The sequence below is a fragment of the Gorilla gorilla genome, chromosome 4, assembly GCF_029281585.2.
Source record: "Gorilla gorilla gorilla isolate KB3781 chromosome 4, NHGRI_mGorGor1-v2.1_pri, whole genome shotgun sequence".
NCBI lineage: Eukaryota > Metazoa > Chordata > Mammalia > Primates > Hominidae > Gorilla > Gorilla gorilla.
The window spans coordinates 13,483,178-13,496,541 of record NC_073228.2 but is presented as its reverse complement, the minus strand read 5'-3'; the positions used below and the strand labels follow the sequence as shown (position 1 = coordinate 13,496,541).

Sequence of the window (13,364 nt, the reverse complement as noted above, 5' to 3'; positions counted from 1 at the left end):
TTCTCTACTAAAAGTACAAAAATTAGCCGGCATGGTGGTGGGCACCTGTATTACCAGCTACTCAGGAGGCTGAGGAAGGAGAATTCCTTGAACCCAGGAGGCGGAGATTGCACTAAGCCAAGATCGAGCCATTGCACTCCAGCCTGAGGGACAGAGCGAGACTTCGCCTCTAAAAAAAAAAAAAAAAAAAAAAAAAAAAAAAAAAAAAAAGACAACTGAACTGAATGTTCTCATCTTTCCAAACTGCAAACCTAAACGTGCCACCTTCGGTTTCTCGGTGCCGTTAGGAGAAAATCTGCACTCTGTCCCGAGGCCCTGGGATTCCGGCTGCAGAGCTGCCCTGGGCACCCTCTCCCTCTGGCTCTCACATCCTTGCCACACCGGCCTCCCTGGGCTTCTTCACGTGCGGCAGGGCCTTTACACGTGGCAATCTCTCCACCCAGAATGCTCTCCCTCTAAGGTCCCACAGCCAGCACGACACTGCTGCCAGCTTCCAGCTGCGCACCATCTCCCCAGGGGCATCTCTCTGCTGGGGCTCCCAGCTGGGGGGCTCCTCTGTGACTGCACTGGGGGTTTTCCTCAGGGCTCTTCCTTTACCGGGTAATGTGCTTCTTCCTCTCCCGGCGGGACAGACACCTCGGTGGAAGGGGGGAAGGAGGATCCCCCTCCGCTTGGGCTCTAGGCCACTGCTGCATGTTTGTGAAATGGGCGATGGACGAAACTGATACAACCTCTCCCCTGCCCTGGACCTACCTCAATGCCTTGTGGCCCCACAAGCTTGGGGGCCCAGCTACGACCCGTCTCTCCCTACCCACGTTGCAGCACCCACCCTGCCGCCCCCACCGCCCCACACCAGTCCCGCCCTACTGCCCTGGGGCTCCGCCTCTTCCTGCGCCCCTCCCTGGCCCCGCCCTCACCGCCCCGTGGCCACGCCTTCCCCCCCGGCCCCACCCCGTCTAACCAGTGCCGGTGGTCCATGTGCTGCCGGATGAGGGTGTGCGGGGCCACCGTCCCATACTTGTCCACCTCGGGCATGTTCATGTCGTCGATGAAGTAGACGAGCTTCTTAGTGCCTGGCGGCCCGTAGTTCCTCCCCGATTTCTTCTCCAGCGGCTTCTCCAGCACCCCTAGAGAGGGCAGAGGGTCAGCTGCCCGCCTGCGCCTCCTGAGCCAAAGCCTGTTAGGTAGGGAGGGGCGCTACCTGCTTCCCCGGATGACAGAAGGTGGGACCTGGCTGGGATCCAGGTTTACCAAATGTACCTGCCATGGGAGTGGCCCTTGAGGGGGCACCGGGTACAGCCCCAGGAATAAACAGAGCGATCAGAGGCGAGGGTGGCAGGAACCTTGCTCTCCGTCACCTTTGGGTCGCCTTAGATTGGCTGAGACACTCCCGGGGGACCTGCTGCCTCGACTGGCCATCAAAACCCCATCACCATGCCCACAAGGGAGCACCAGAAAGAGGGGTCCCGGCTGCTCCTCCTCTGTCTCCGACTCAGGAAGGAAAGGCCAGCGGGTGGGGCGTGGGAAGTGAGGAGGTGCAAAGTGGCTAGCGAGTGCCTGGGCCTGCAGTGAGAGGGGACAGGAGGGAACGGGGGCTGGCGGGAGGCAGCCGGGTAGGCGGGGCGTGGCCGGACCAGCCTCACCCTGCAGCATGGCTGAGGTCGTGTAGAAGTTGAAGGGCACGGCCTGCACCAGGTAGTTGTCGGTGTTCAGGCTTTCCAGCTTGTCCCCCATCAGCACCGACTTGCCCGTCCCCGCGTTCCCCACCAGCATCACCGGCCAGGACTTCTCCATGAGCAGGTCCATGAAGTAGCGGATGCGGATGGTTTCCGTGGTATGGACCAAAGAGGCCTGGGGCAGGGGAGGGAAGGGGAGGGAGCTGTGATTCTCAGACACTTCTGCCTCTCGTGGGTGTGCAGGCCACGTTCTACCAAACAGGTCCTAATGGTGAAAATCCGGTGTGTTTGGACATTCCGTGCAGGCGTGTGGGGGGTGCTGCACCGATTCCTGCCTCTAAATCACCAGTCGGTGGCCCTGCTTTGGGGACAGTTACCTGCAGTGGGACATCGGGATCCAGCTCAAAGGAGGGCACTTTATCTGTCCAGGGCAGGAACTTTTTCGTGTCAGGATCAATGTAGTAGTCGAAAATCGTTCCCTGTGAGGGGAACTTGATGGTCTTGAATTCGCTGATCCACCATTTACTGAACTCCACTCGATAATCCACAAGCTGTTGAGACACAGAAGTGAAAATCAGGGCCCAGCTAAGCGGGATGCCGAGAGACCCTGTGTGGGTGGCCGGGCCCCCCAGGTGCATCACCTGGTCCTGGAACATGGCGCCACCGAAGGCCCAGAAGCAGGCGAACACGAAGTACAGCTCGTACAGCTCCCTGGGGGAGTCGGGGGGCACGGTCTTCTCCGTGAGCAGGCACTCCAGCAGGTACAGGATCGTTTGGATCACCGTGATCTCCGGCACTGGCGTGATCTTCTTGAACCCAAAGCGTAACTTGTCCAGGCACGTGGGCAGGTACTTGTCAAAGAGGATCGTCAGGTTGGCCTTCTCTGACTGCACCTTGCGCCTCTCGATCCAGCTGCTCACCACCCTGGGGGTGACAGGAGGCGCCGATGACACAGCCGCTGCTCTGGGTCTGCCAGTGTCCCTGCCTTGGTAAACGCCCCTCCCCACCTCCACCCAATTCTGCTGGGGCTGCCCTCAGGGTCACCATGCCTGCATGGCAATGGGTCCAAACGAGGGTGCCAGAGGGGCCAGTTGCAGGCCCTGAAAGGGTCGAAGGAGGATGCCAGGGTCGTGGGGGCTGTGCCCTCTCTGGGGTTGCTAGCTATGGGGGTGCTGTAGGGTCTAGAACAGCTGGAAGCCATTCTTGCTACCACACGGGAAGCACATACCAAGGGCTGGTGGATGGGGCAGAACAGAAAAGGAGAAAGATCTCATGATGTCATCTGGGGGGCAGGAAGGTGGGGACAGTAAGGGAGTAGAAAGGAGAGACAAGGATAGGAGCAGGGACATTTCATTACATCATCTGGACTCCTGAATCCAGCCATGCCTGAAGCACCCCTTGGTGTTTTTTTTTTTTTTTTTTAAGCTTCAGTTAGTTTGAGTTGAATTTGCCATGTTCAGTGTAAGAGTACAAATCAATACAACCAGCAATCCTTGAAGAGCCGTGCCAGACTGTTGGCCACAGACATCTCTGGGTGGCTCATGTGGAGGTGGCCCACCACAGCGGTGAGGGGTGTGGACTCTGGGGCCTGACTGCCCAGGCTTGAGTCAGCTCTACCATGGCCAGCTGCTGCTTTAGGCAGGTTACTGCACATGCCTGAGTCCCTGATTTCTCATCTGTAAACAGGGGTGATGTTTCCATGACCCTCATTTCCAAGGACTACATGGACTGATATTTTTAAAGCTCAGAGAAGGAGGCCTGGTCCAGGGTAAGTGCTGCCAAATCAGCGTCTGCTGAAAGCATCACTAGTGCCTGGCTCCCTCGAGTGCCAGTGAGCTCAGCACGCGCATCATTTCCAGGATGCCCAGGGCCTAAGCAGGAAGCTCCTGTTAACACACACAGCCAGCCTGCCCTGCGCTGACCGGCAGACATGCCTCTTTAGACAGAGACTCACTCTTTTTTTTTTTTCCTTCTTCTGAGATGGAGTCTTGCTCTGTAGTGCAGGGGTGCGATCTCGGCTCACTGCAACTTCTGCCTCCTGGGTTCAAGCGATTCTCCTGTTTCGGCCTCCCAAGTAGCTGGGATTACAGGCGTGCACCATCACACCCGGCTAATTTTCATATTTTTAGTAGAGACAGGGTTTTGCCATGTTGGCCAGGCTGGTCTTGAACTCCTGACCTTAGATGATCTGCCCGCCTCAGCTTCCCAAAGTGCTGGGATTACAGATATGAGGCACCGTGCTTGGCCAGACACTCACTCTTCTGTGAGTGTGCTCTGGGGCAGCTCCGCTTCTTCCTGAATCTCTATCACGAGAGAGAATTAAGAGCTGAACGTCTTTGCCGCATAGCACCCTGTATTATCCAGCATAATAGAGTAAACCTTTGTATGTCTCTAAGCGAATCAGGGTGTCTCCACGCCTGTCGCAACTAAGAACTGAATTCCAAGTCCAGTTGGTCTTCAGTAGGGGAGACTGATTTGCAAATCTACGCAGAGGCTGCTGCTTTCTGCCTTCTGCTTTGAAGATGTTTGTGTCAAAAATTTGTGATGCTGCCTTGGAGTCACTGAGTGCGGGTCGATGTGTGTGCTGGCTCTGATATGCGTAGCACAGGCCCCAGGAGAGACACATGCTTGTGAGACAGGACGACTTTCTCACCTCTGGTCCATACAGCTTCTTGCCCTGTCCCCAAGGCCGTCCTGGGTGCATCCGGCATCCCTGCCCCTGGCAGCTGCCTATAGGAGGGCCGCTCCTGTTGTCTGGGGACCCTGTGTCTGCTTCTCGTCCATTTCCATTCTCTCCTCTGCCAATACTCAGGTCTCCTCCTCCTGCTTCCTCCAGGTCACTCCTTGGAGGTGTCCAGTTCCTGCCTTGGCCCATGCTGGCTTTGTTTCTGGCTCCCTCTTCTCTGCTCCCATAGGGTGTCCCCCTGAGGACTCCACGATCCTGTCTTTTTCCTGTCCCCGTGTCTCAGCAGCTTCTACCCAGGCTTCATTTCAGTTCCGCGGACATTGTCTTTGCCTACCCTGAAAACTCCCACACATGGTACAGTGGGTAGGATGGTGGTCCTACAAAAGAATGTCCACCCAGAACCCAGAATGTGCCCTGATTTGGAGAAAGGGCATTAGCAGATGTCATCAAGGATCTTGAGACAAGATCATCCTGGATTTAGGGTGGACCCTGAATCCAATGACTATGTCCTTATAAGCAACGGGAAATCTGGACACAGACATACAGAGAAGGCCGCATGGAGACAGAGGCGGAGATGGGAGGGGTGTGTCCATAAGCCAAGGGATGCCAAGGACCGCCAGGAGCGAGGCCTAGGACAGGTTCTCCCTCAGAGCCTCAGAGGGAACCAGCACTGCCTACTCCTTGACCTCTGGCCTCCAGCACTGGGAGAGGATAAATGTCTGTTGTTTGAAGCTGCCCCATTAGTGGTCATTGTTTCAGCAGCTGGAGGACGCTGTATAAGCAGGCAAGTGTTGCTGGAGAAGCCGGCACAGAGGCACCCAGGCTCAGCAGCTCCTGGCCCTGTCCCCAAAGGGAACATTCCACTTGGTATCCCTCTCAAACCCTGGCCACGCTGTGCTGCCTGCCTCCTAGCAGAGGGTCTCACTTCCCATGCAGAGAGCAAAGAAGTGCACCAGCATGAACTCCAGAAACTTAATTTTCTCTGCCTATAGAGTTGCATGCACCTGAAAACAGCCATGCCTGCATCCCATGGCCAAACATCATTCTTGTCTCGACAAATACTACAAAGGTTCATTCCTCTTGTTCCAGCCCTACCCTCCAGCACTCCAAGGCAGGACTCGCCTCACTTCTAGCGCCTCCTGCTGCGTCCTCCATACCTCATTGCCATCTGGCTCTGCCCTCAACACGCCCTGAAGCTGTTCTCCCTGAGCGATGGAGGTGCGCCTAGCTCCCAAATGCAATGGGAACTCTTCTGTCCTTGGCTTGACTCTGGGTGCCATCCTACTGAGGTAAGCGCTCCCTCCTGAAGCTTTTGTCGCTAGGTGTCTGGGATGACGCGTCCTGGGTTCCCTTCTGCCTTTGGTTTGTTCCACCTGTGAATCCCTCACATATTCTTCTTCCTCCCCAACAGTGCTGGTTTTTCTCAGCAAACCAGCTTCTTTCATCACTCTCTACATCTTTCCTGGAGAGCCCAGCTCCCCAGCATGGAATATCCTGGGGTTGGACACACATGGCAGGTGTGCGAAGTACTGGGTGGGCGGGAGGGTGAATGGATGGGTGAGTGGGTGGGTCGATGGACGGATGGATGGATGAACTGTGACCTCCAGCCAAGACGCTCCTCTGGAGCCTCTTGCCTCAGGAATGCCCCACTGGGATTTCTGCCTAAGTCCACGCAGGACATTTGCACAAAGCTGTCATTTCTACGTCCCCAGGAAATCCCTTACTCTGTCAATCACCAGCCATGTGTCCAAGCCCGAAAATATGCCTCTGGAATCAACATCAAGTCTTCCATTTCTCCAGATTTCAGATATTTCTTAAACCCATCCCTTCCTCTCTGATCCCTAGAGGCCCCCATCTTGCTGGCATGACTGGCTGCTTTTCCTCGTCACATTGGAAAGGGACGCTTGCACCTTGGCCCAGCATCAGCGCCTTCCCGTCAGGAGCAACCTCCCCCTTTATGCTCTGGCTAGGAGAACCGGACCACTGCCCATCTGGGAATGCCCCACTCCCCACGATGCCCTGTGAACGCGGGTTCTTGTCTGGTGTGCTTCTCGGTTTTCGTCCCTTAGAGGCAGCCTGACCCTTCGGATGGCAGCCCAAACTTCAATCACCTGGGAAGACTTCCCACCTCCACAGAGGCCAAGACCTCCCTTCCCACACCAGCCCTTGTTCCCTGGCACTCTGTGCAAACATCTGCTTGCTCAGCCGCCCTGCCTCGTATCACTGTGAATTTACACCATTTATTCCCAGGTCTGTCTCTCACCCCTTCACTGCTGCGACCCTGGTGCCTGGTGAGGGCCTGGTACACAGTTTGTGACATGAATGATGAATGAATATGCAACTCTGAAACAGGCCAACAACTTCGTCTTTCCCTGCCGAGGTTTGGAACAGGAAAGCCAAAGCCCCACTCACGGGTTCCATCCCAGGTCGGCTGGGTTGATGTAGAGGATGCCGGCTCTGGAGACGGTGGCTGGGGTGGCCGTCCTCAGGTGGCTGATTTCGAACACCAGCCTCATGGTGCGGTTCAGTGGGATCCGCTCATTGCTGGCCAGGGTGAGGACCTAGGAGGGGGACAGCAGCCCGTGGGGTCCTGCGGCGACTCCTGCCATCCCAGTGGTGTTCTGGGGCGGGGGTTACTTGGAGCAAACCTCCAAGCAAGGAGGAGGGGCCCAGGCCAGCCCTGCCACCCCTGGCCCGCAGCCCTAGTCCCTTGGCCCAGGGCTTCTCTGCCCTCCCTAAATCCAGCAGCCTCTGGACACCCACACCGTGGAGGGCTGCAGCATGGAGTCAGGGCTGCTTTCTCAAACCATCACCCCTCCCCATCCTGCAAAGTATTGTGCTCCTTCCTGCATCCAACTGAGGAGCATTTTTAGAAAATGGTTTCTAGACAATTCTACATAACCATTTCTGCTTCCCAGGCCTTTACTCTGAACCCATCCTGCTAAAATGTAAGGTGAGGTGCATGCAAAACCACAACACATGTGACAAAGTCTCAAGACAAGGTGCTCCTCACTCATAGCTTCCTGTGGAGTTCCAGACACGCCACCTGTGCCAAGCCTGGCGTGCAGGGCCTGAGTGCTCCGTAGGCGCCTCCCTGTGAGCCCCTGTTGTCCCTGCTTTGGGTGGCCTTGGGGCGTAGAGTCCAGGGCCCGCGAACCTTGTTGTCATCCATGACTGTGTTGAGAGACTCGATCCACATGGGGTCTATGTCTCCGTCAAGGATGATCCACTTGGGGCCGTCATGGGTGATGTTGGCCAGGTCTCGCATGATGGTGGAGAACAGGCCTGGGGGAGGCGCGTGGTATAACCCCGGGCCCTTCACTCCGGCCCCATTCCAGTCCCCACCAGTCCTGACCCTGGCCTCTCTCTCGGAGGGGGCCTGTCCCCTACTTCAGAGGAACAGCAGAGGCCCTCGGGCATCAGGTGCCCCGGTTCCCTGCCCTCCGTTCTCTGTGGCCTCCCTCCTACGTGCCCTCTCCATGCCTGAGGCCCTGCCTGTCCTCCTCCGACCCTGCACCCTCCCTGTCAGCCCCTCTTTGTGGCCCTGGCTGGCTCAGTTTTTCCAGGCTCAACACCCCACGGGGCGCAGCACCTGTGCACCCAGCTCTGTCCATCTGTCCACTCACACGCTCAGCAGAGGTCTGCAGAGCACGCTTCATGCGTCAGGCATGGAATGGAGCAAGGTGGGGGCTGGGGGTACAGAGGTTGACTTCTAGTAGGGGAAGTGAGCTGTACATGCAGAAGCCAGCGAAGGGGGACAGGGAAAGCGGGTCAGGGTAGGGCCACTTCTGATGGGTAGGGTGCCGGGGACAGGCTAGGCACAGCCCTCCCCTAGGCTCCTGGTCAGGACCACCCTGCTCCCGCTGACTCCTCCTCAGCTCTCGCAGCTCCTTTCTGCAGCCCACTCTCCAATGTCTGGAGTTCCTTTCATAAAGTGCAAACCCAGTCACGCCACCTCCTGGGGGAAGCTTCTCCCCAGAGCCCACCGACTGAGGCCAGGGCTCCCCGGGCAGCCTCCAGCCTGCATGTCTGGGCTCCCATGCACTCCTCACGGGTCACACCCGTCCTTGCTCTGCCCTCTCCCCTTGGCCTGCTTGGGGCAGACCTGCAGTCCTCACCGTCCCAGCTCCTGTGGCCCCTATTCCTTACCCCCCAGCCCGGGTGCTACGTGCCCACTGCTTCCCATAAACTTTGTTACCATGGTGCCACCATTGCAGGCCACGTGCCTGTGCGCCCCACCCTAGCCTGGGGAGGCTGGCCTTCCACGTGGGCACGGCTGAGCACACGCTCACTGCACTGGACCGGGCGTTCCCCTGCAGCCCGTCCCGGGACCACCCCCGTTACCATCTTTCCATTCCCTGGTCGCTGGGTTGATGATGCCAAAGAGCTCGTCGCAGGTGACGGCCTTGGGGTCCAGGTCCACGGCGACCGGCTTCCTCTTCAGGTTCTGATAGGTCTTGTTGAGGGATTTGAGGACCTGGCGAAGGTGGGGGTCACTCACGTGTGACTCCATGTTCCTGGCACATCCTGCCCCACTAGCCTCAGGACCATGGGTGGGCCTGGATGGGTTTTTTTTTTTTCAAGATGGAGTTTCGCTTTTGTCGCCGAGGCTGGAGTGCAGTGGTGTGATCTCAGCTCACTGCAACCTCTGCCTCAGGGTTCAAGTGATTCTCTTGCCTCAGCTTCCCAAGTAGCTGGGATTACAGGTGCCCACGACCACACCCGGCTAATTGTTGTATTTTTAGTAGAGACAGGGTTTCACCATGTTGGTCAGGCTGGTCTCGAACTCCTGATCTCAGGTGATCAGCCCGCCTTGGCCTCCCAAAGTGTTGCGATTACAAGCGAGAGCCACCGCGCCCGGCCCTGGATGCCTTTTATGAATCACCAGGCTGAACCCTTCTCTGGATCATGTTTGCTCTGGAGACACATAGGTGAGTTTACACCCCCCAACCATGGCTGAGGCGAAGGTGGCCTGGGTGATGGGAAGCTAACTGTTCACTGTGCATGTCTGCAACCCGCAGAGAGCTGCTTGCCCTAGACTATGCGAGGCTCTGAAAACATTCACATTCCTTTCTTCCTCATGGTACAAGTAATACGCACTCACTGAAAAACCATCTAGGAAAACTCCCCACAATCCTCCATTCAGGGAAAAGGAGCTTTAAAGACACGGTTGAGGACATTTCCTGTATGTGTATGTCCGAATTCCTTTTTAGGAAACTGGGTCCATACGGCCTCTGCCTTTTAAAACATCACTTGTGGTGAGCTTCCCCGTGTGACTGGCGTTGGGAGTGATCTCACACAATAGCAGAAGGGTCCAGCCTGTGGGCCTCTGGCCGGACACTTGGCTGGCATGGAATTTTCCACATCACAGACATCAGTCACATCCGCCACCACCCTCCGCATGTCACCACTCCCTAGGCCATGGCAGGCGACAGGAGGGTGATGGGTCGGGCCGGCCACAGGGACAGGAAGACAAGTGACTGACGTCAAGGAGAGAAGAGCAGGAAGACAAGGAGGAACAGGGAAGGAGGCCTCACCCAGGGATCAGGGATCAGGGGCTGTGGCAGCTCCTCCCCTCCTCCTTGGCCCCCAGCTTCCTCCCTGGCCCATGACTCAGGCCAGACGGCTCCCAGGATGTACTGGGTTGGGGTCTCCGGGGTGGCGGGGAGTGATGGAGGGCCGACCCTTCGTCCCAGCCCTCCCCCACCATGCTGGATCCCTGCAGGGTCCCTGGAGCGGGTGACACACCTGAGATTTGCCGCTGCCCGCGTTCCCGACGACGAACACGGAGTGGCGGACCTGCAGCAGCTCCTCCAGCTGCACCACCTTCAGCACGAAGCTGTCCTCCGCCTGCAGCCTGAGCTCCACGATGCTCTGCTTGATGATCTGGGGAGACACGGATGAGGCTGGGTGAGGAACTGAAGCAGCTTTTCTTTCTTCTCACTGGGAGGCTGGGGGGCTTCCTGCCCCGTGGGGGAGATGATAAAGGCGCCCTTGCCCTCCGATGCACGTGCATTTGCAAGTTCTGCTGTCAATGCCGAGAGTTCACATAGCTCCACCGTGACCTCGTGCAGGGGGTCGGTTTGCCCGAAGCCCCCCAGCCTCAGTTGAGAGAGTGACCTCCCCCAGCACTGACAGGGTGGGGCTGGCCAGGGCCACGGCAGCAGCTGTGGCTCAGAGGTCTCTTTGTAGCATCGGGAAACGTGCGTGTGTGACACGGGTCTCCACCCGTCCAACATCAGTGGGAAGGAAGCCCCAGCCAGGCAGGCTTCTCCGGAAAGACCCGAGGCCCAGGAGTACCGACCTTTTCAAAATTCAGGTCTCGTTTCCGAGGCACGTCCAGAGCTGGGAAGAGGTCCCCGATCAGTCCCATGAATACGGGCAGGTCGTCTGTCACAATCTTGGGGATGTTGAAGTCTCTCAGTGCCCGCATGAGCACCTGGTCCTCTGCCCGGCTGGGTTCGCCCCTCTTCAGGGAGCCGGCCACCACCAGCACAGACTTGATGGCTCTCAGGCCCCAGTCGTAATGATCCTGCGGGCAGTGGGCACAGGTGGGCAGACGTGAGCTCACCTTCCTTCGGCCGGCAGGCAGGTCTGGAAGCCAACCCTGGCTGCTGCCCGCATCTCAACCTCCCACCAGCACCTGCCGTGAGCTCCAGGACACACACACCTGCTTCGAGAGCAGCTCCTTGCACAAGGTGTACAGGGTGATGAACTTCCTGGCCAGAAGGCGGGCTTCCAGAAAGCCCTCGGCCACCAGCATGATCTCGCATATCAGTTCGAAGTCGGGGACGACCATGGCACAGGGCCTGGGGAGGTCAGCGGTGCCTGTGGGCTTCTGCCCACTCCCTCCCCCACCTACACCCCTGCCTGTCCCTCTTCACCTAGGAGAGCACACCTCGACTGCCAGGTAGACCACAGCAGAGTGTTGAACCTTCGGTCCTGGAGCCGGGCTCCCAGCCCGCCTGCTCCCTACTTCCCTCCTCCTCCTCCATCATCCGCTGGCTGCACCTTCAGGCTCCTCCTCTGAGAGCCACCCCAACCCCCCAACCCTGCTTTCCATCACTGTGTCCCAGGTGCAGTCCTCCCACCCAGGGGAAGACAGAGCGCTTTCTAAGGAGGCCCTTGCCTGCCTCATCCTGGGAGTGTTTGTTTTTTTTTTTTTTTTTTTTTTAAGACAGAGTTTTGCTCTTGTTGCCCAGGCTGGAGTGCAATGGTGCCATCCCGGCTCACTGCAACCTCCGCCTCCCAGGTTCAAGCGATTGTCCTGCCTCAGCCTCCTGACTAGCTGTGATTACAGGCATGCACCACCACACCGAGCTAATTTTTGTATTTTTAGTAGGGACGGGGTTTCACCATCTTGACCGGGCTGGTCTTGAACTCGTGACCTCAGGTGATCCACCCTCCTCGGCCGCCCAAAGTGCTGACATTACAGGAGTGAGTTACTGTGCCCGGCCATCTTGGGAGCTTTTGATGACTTCTTCCCTCCCCAGCTTGCCCTCTGCCCACTCCTCAGCACTGGGACGCTGCTGTGGCCGGCCTGGCTCACTGCAGCCACTCACTTTCACCTGGGCCACGTACCTGAATAAGGCTTTTAGGTTCTCAGGCAGCTCCGCGCGTCCAGCGTACCCAGGGTTCATGGTGATGAAGATACCGACGGTGGGAATGAGGCCTATGATCTCTCCCAGGAAATTGAATGTTTTTTTCTTGGCCCGAATTGCATCCTGGACACATTTTACCTGCACAGTTGGTGACACAGACATGTTAGCATGGAAATGGCCAGCCTCCACACGCCAGAGAGGCCTTCACATATGTTAAAGCATGAGGCTGCGAATTTGTGCCTGCAAATTCAAACCTCCTAGTTTCTTTTTTAAATTAAGCCTTTTATTTTTGAGAAAGTTGTAGATTTGCATGCCATGTAGGAAACAATACAGAGGGCCAGGCACAGTGGCTCACACCTGTAATCCCAGCACTTTGGGAGGCTGAGGCTAGAGGATGATTTGAGCCCAGCCTAGGCAACATAGCAAGACCCTGTCTCGACAAAAAATACAAAAGACAGTGATTGGGAGGAAGAAAAAAAATACAAAGGCTATTCTGCGTACTCTCTGCCCCATGTACCCTGATGGGAACATCTTGCCTAATGACAGTACCAGTCACAGCAGGGATGGGTGGGGGGGGGAGGGTGGGCGCGACACTAAGGCCAGCATTGCTGTCACCATGGGGTGACAACCCTCTTATAGCCACACCCACTTCCCTCTTGCCCCCTTCCCTCCCTTTGACCCCTGGCAACCGTGTCCTTTTTTTCTGTGATTTGGTCATTTCATGGATGTTATATAATTGGAATTGTATCATACACGATCTTCCCAGATGGGCTTTTTTTTTTTTTAAGACGGAGTGTCACTCTGTTGCCCAGGCTGGAGTGCAGTGGCGTGGTCTCGGCTCACTACAAGCTCCGCCTCCTGGGTTCACGCCATTCTCCTGCCTCAGCCTCCCGAGTAGCTGGGACTACAGGCGCCCACCACCACACCCAGCTAATTTTTTGTATTTTTTAGTAGAGACAGGGTTTCACCATGCTAGCCAGGATGGTCTCGATCTCCTGACCTCGTGATCCGCCCGCCTCGGCCTCCCAAAGTACTGGGATTAGAGGCATAAGCCACCACGCCCGGCCCCCAGATGGACTTTTATCACTCAGCGAAATTCTCTGGAGATGCACCCAGGCTGTTGCAGGAACCAGTAAGTATTTCAACACCTTGTGCCTGCTGAGTGGGGTTCCACTCCCAGCCCTTTTCTGTCCTGTTACTACTCTGGCAATGACCTGTCAGAGGACTGGTTAGCGGCCACCTCCGTATCAGACAGTCTTGAAGGCCAACTGTCAGCTACGAGGTTAAACCTAGAGCATCAGGGGCTGTTGCCTGCTTGAGGTCTCCTCTGGAAACCTGCAAAAGGCAGCTGTCTCTCTCCAAGTCGCCACTTGAGGGGGCCCAATACTCGCGGTAAAGCTG

General features: G+C 57.0%; 1 protein-coding gene across 2 annotated transcripts in view; it reads right to left on the bottom strand.

Annotated features, from left to right (window-relative positions):
• DNAH17 (dynein axonemal heavy chain 17) overlaps nt 1-13,364 on the bottom strand; it is a 155,801-nt gene that overhangs the window by 59,719 nt on the left and 82,718 nt on the right. For both annotated transcript variants that reach the window (XM_055388775.2, XM_055388774.2), the window contains 11 exons: nt 11,944-12,101; nt 11,033-11,171; nt 10,667-10,894; nt 10,111-10,248; nt 8,707-8,839; nt 7,520-7,647; nt 6,775-6,923; nt 2,318-2,600; nt 2,054-2,227; nt 1,644-1,851; nt 962-1,127 (listed from right to left, as the gene is read on the bottom strand). In XM_055388775.2, the coding sequence (XP_055244750.2) occupies nt 962-1,127; nt 1,644-1,851; nt 2,054-2,227; nt 2,318-2,600; nt 6,775-6,923; nt 7,520-7,647; nt 8,707-8,839; nt 10,111-10,248; nt 10,667-10,894; nt 11,033-11,171; nt 11,944-12,101 (1,904 nt within the window). The remainder of the gene's footprint in view (nt 1-961; nt 1,128-1,643; nt 1,852-2,053; nt 2,228-2,317; nt 2,601-6,774; nt 6,924-7,519; nt 7,648-8,706; nt 8,840-10,110; nt 10,249-10,666; nt 10,895-11,032; nt 11,172-11,943; nt 12,102-13,364) is intronic.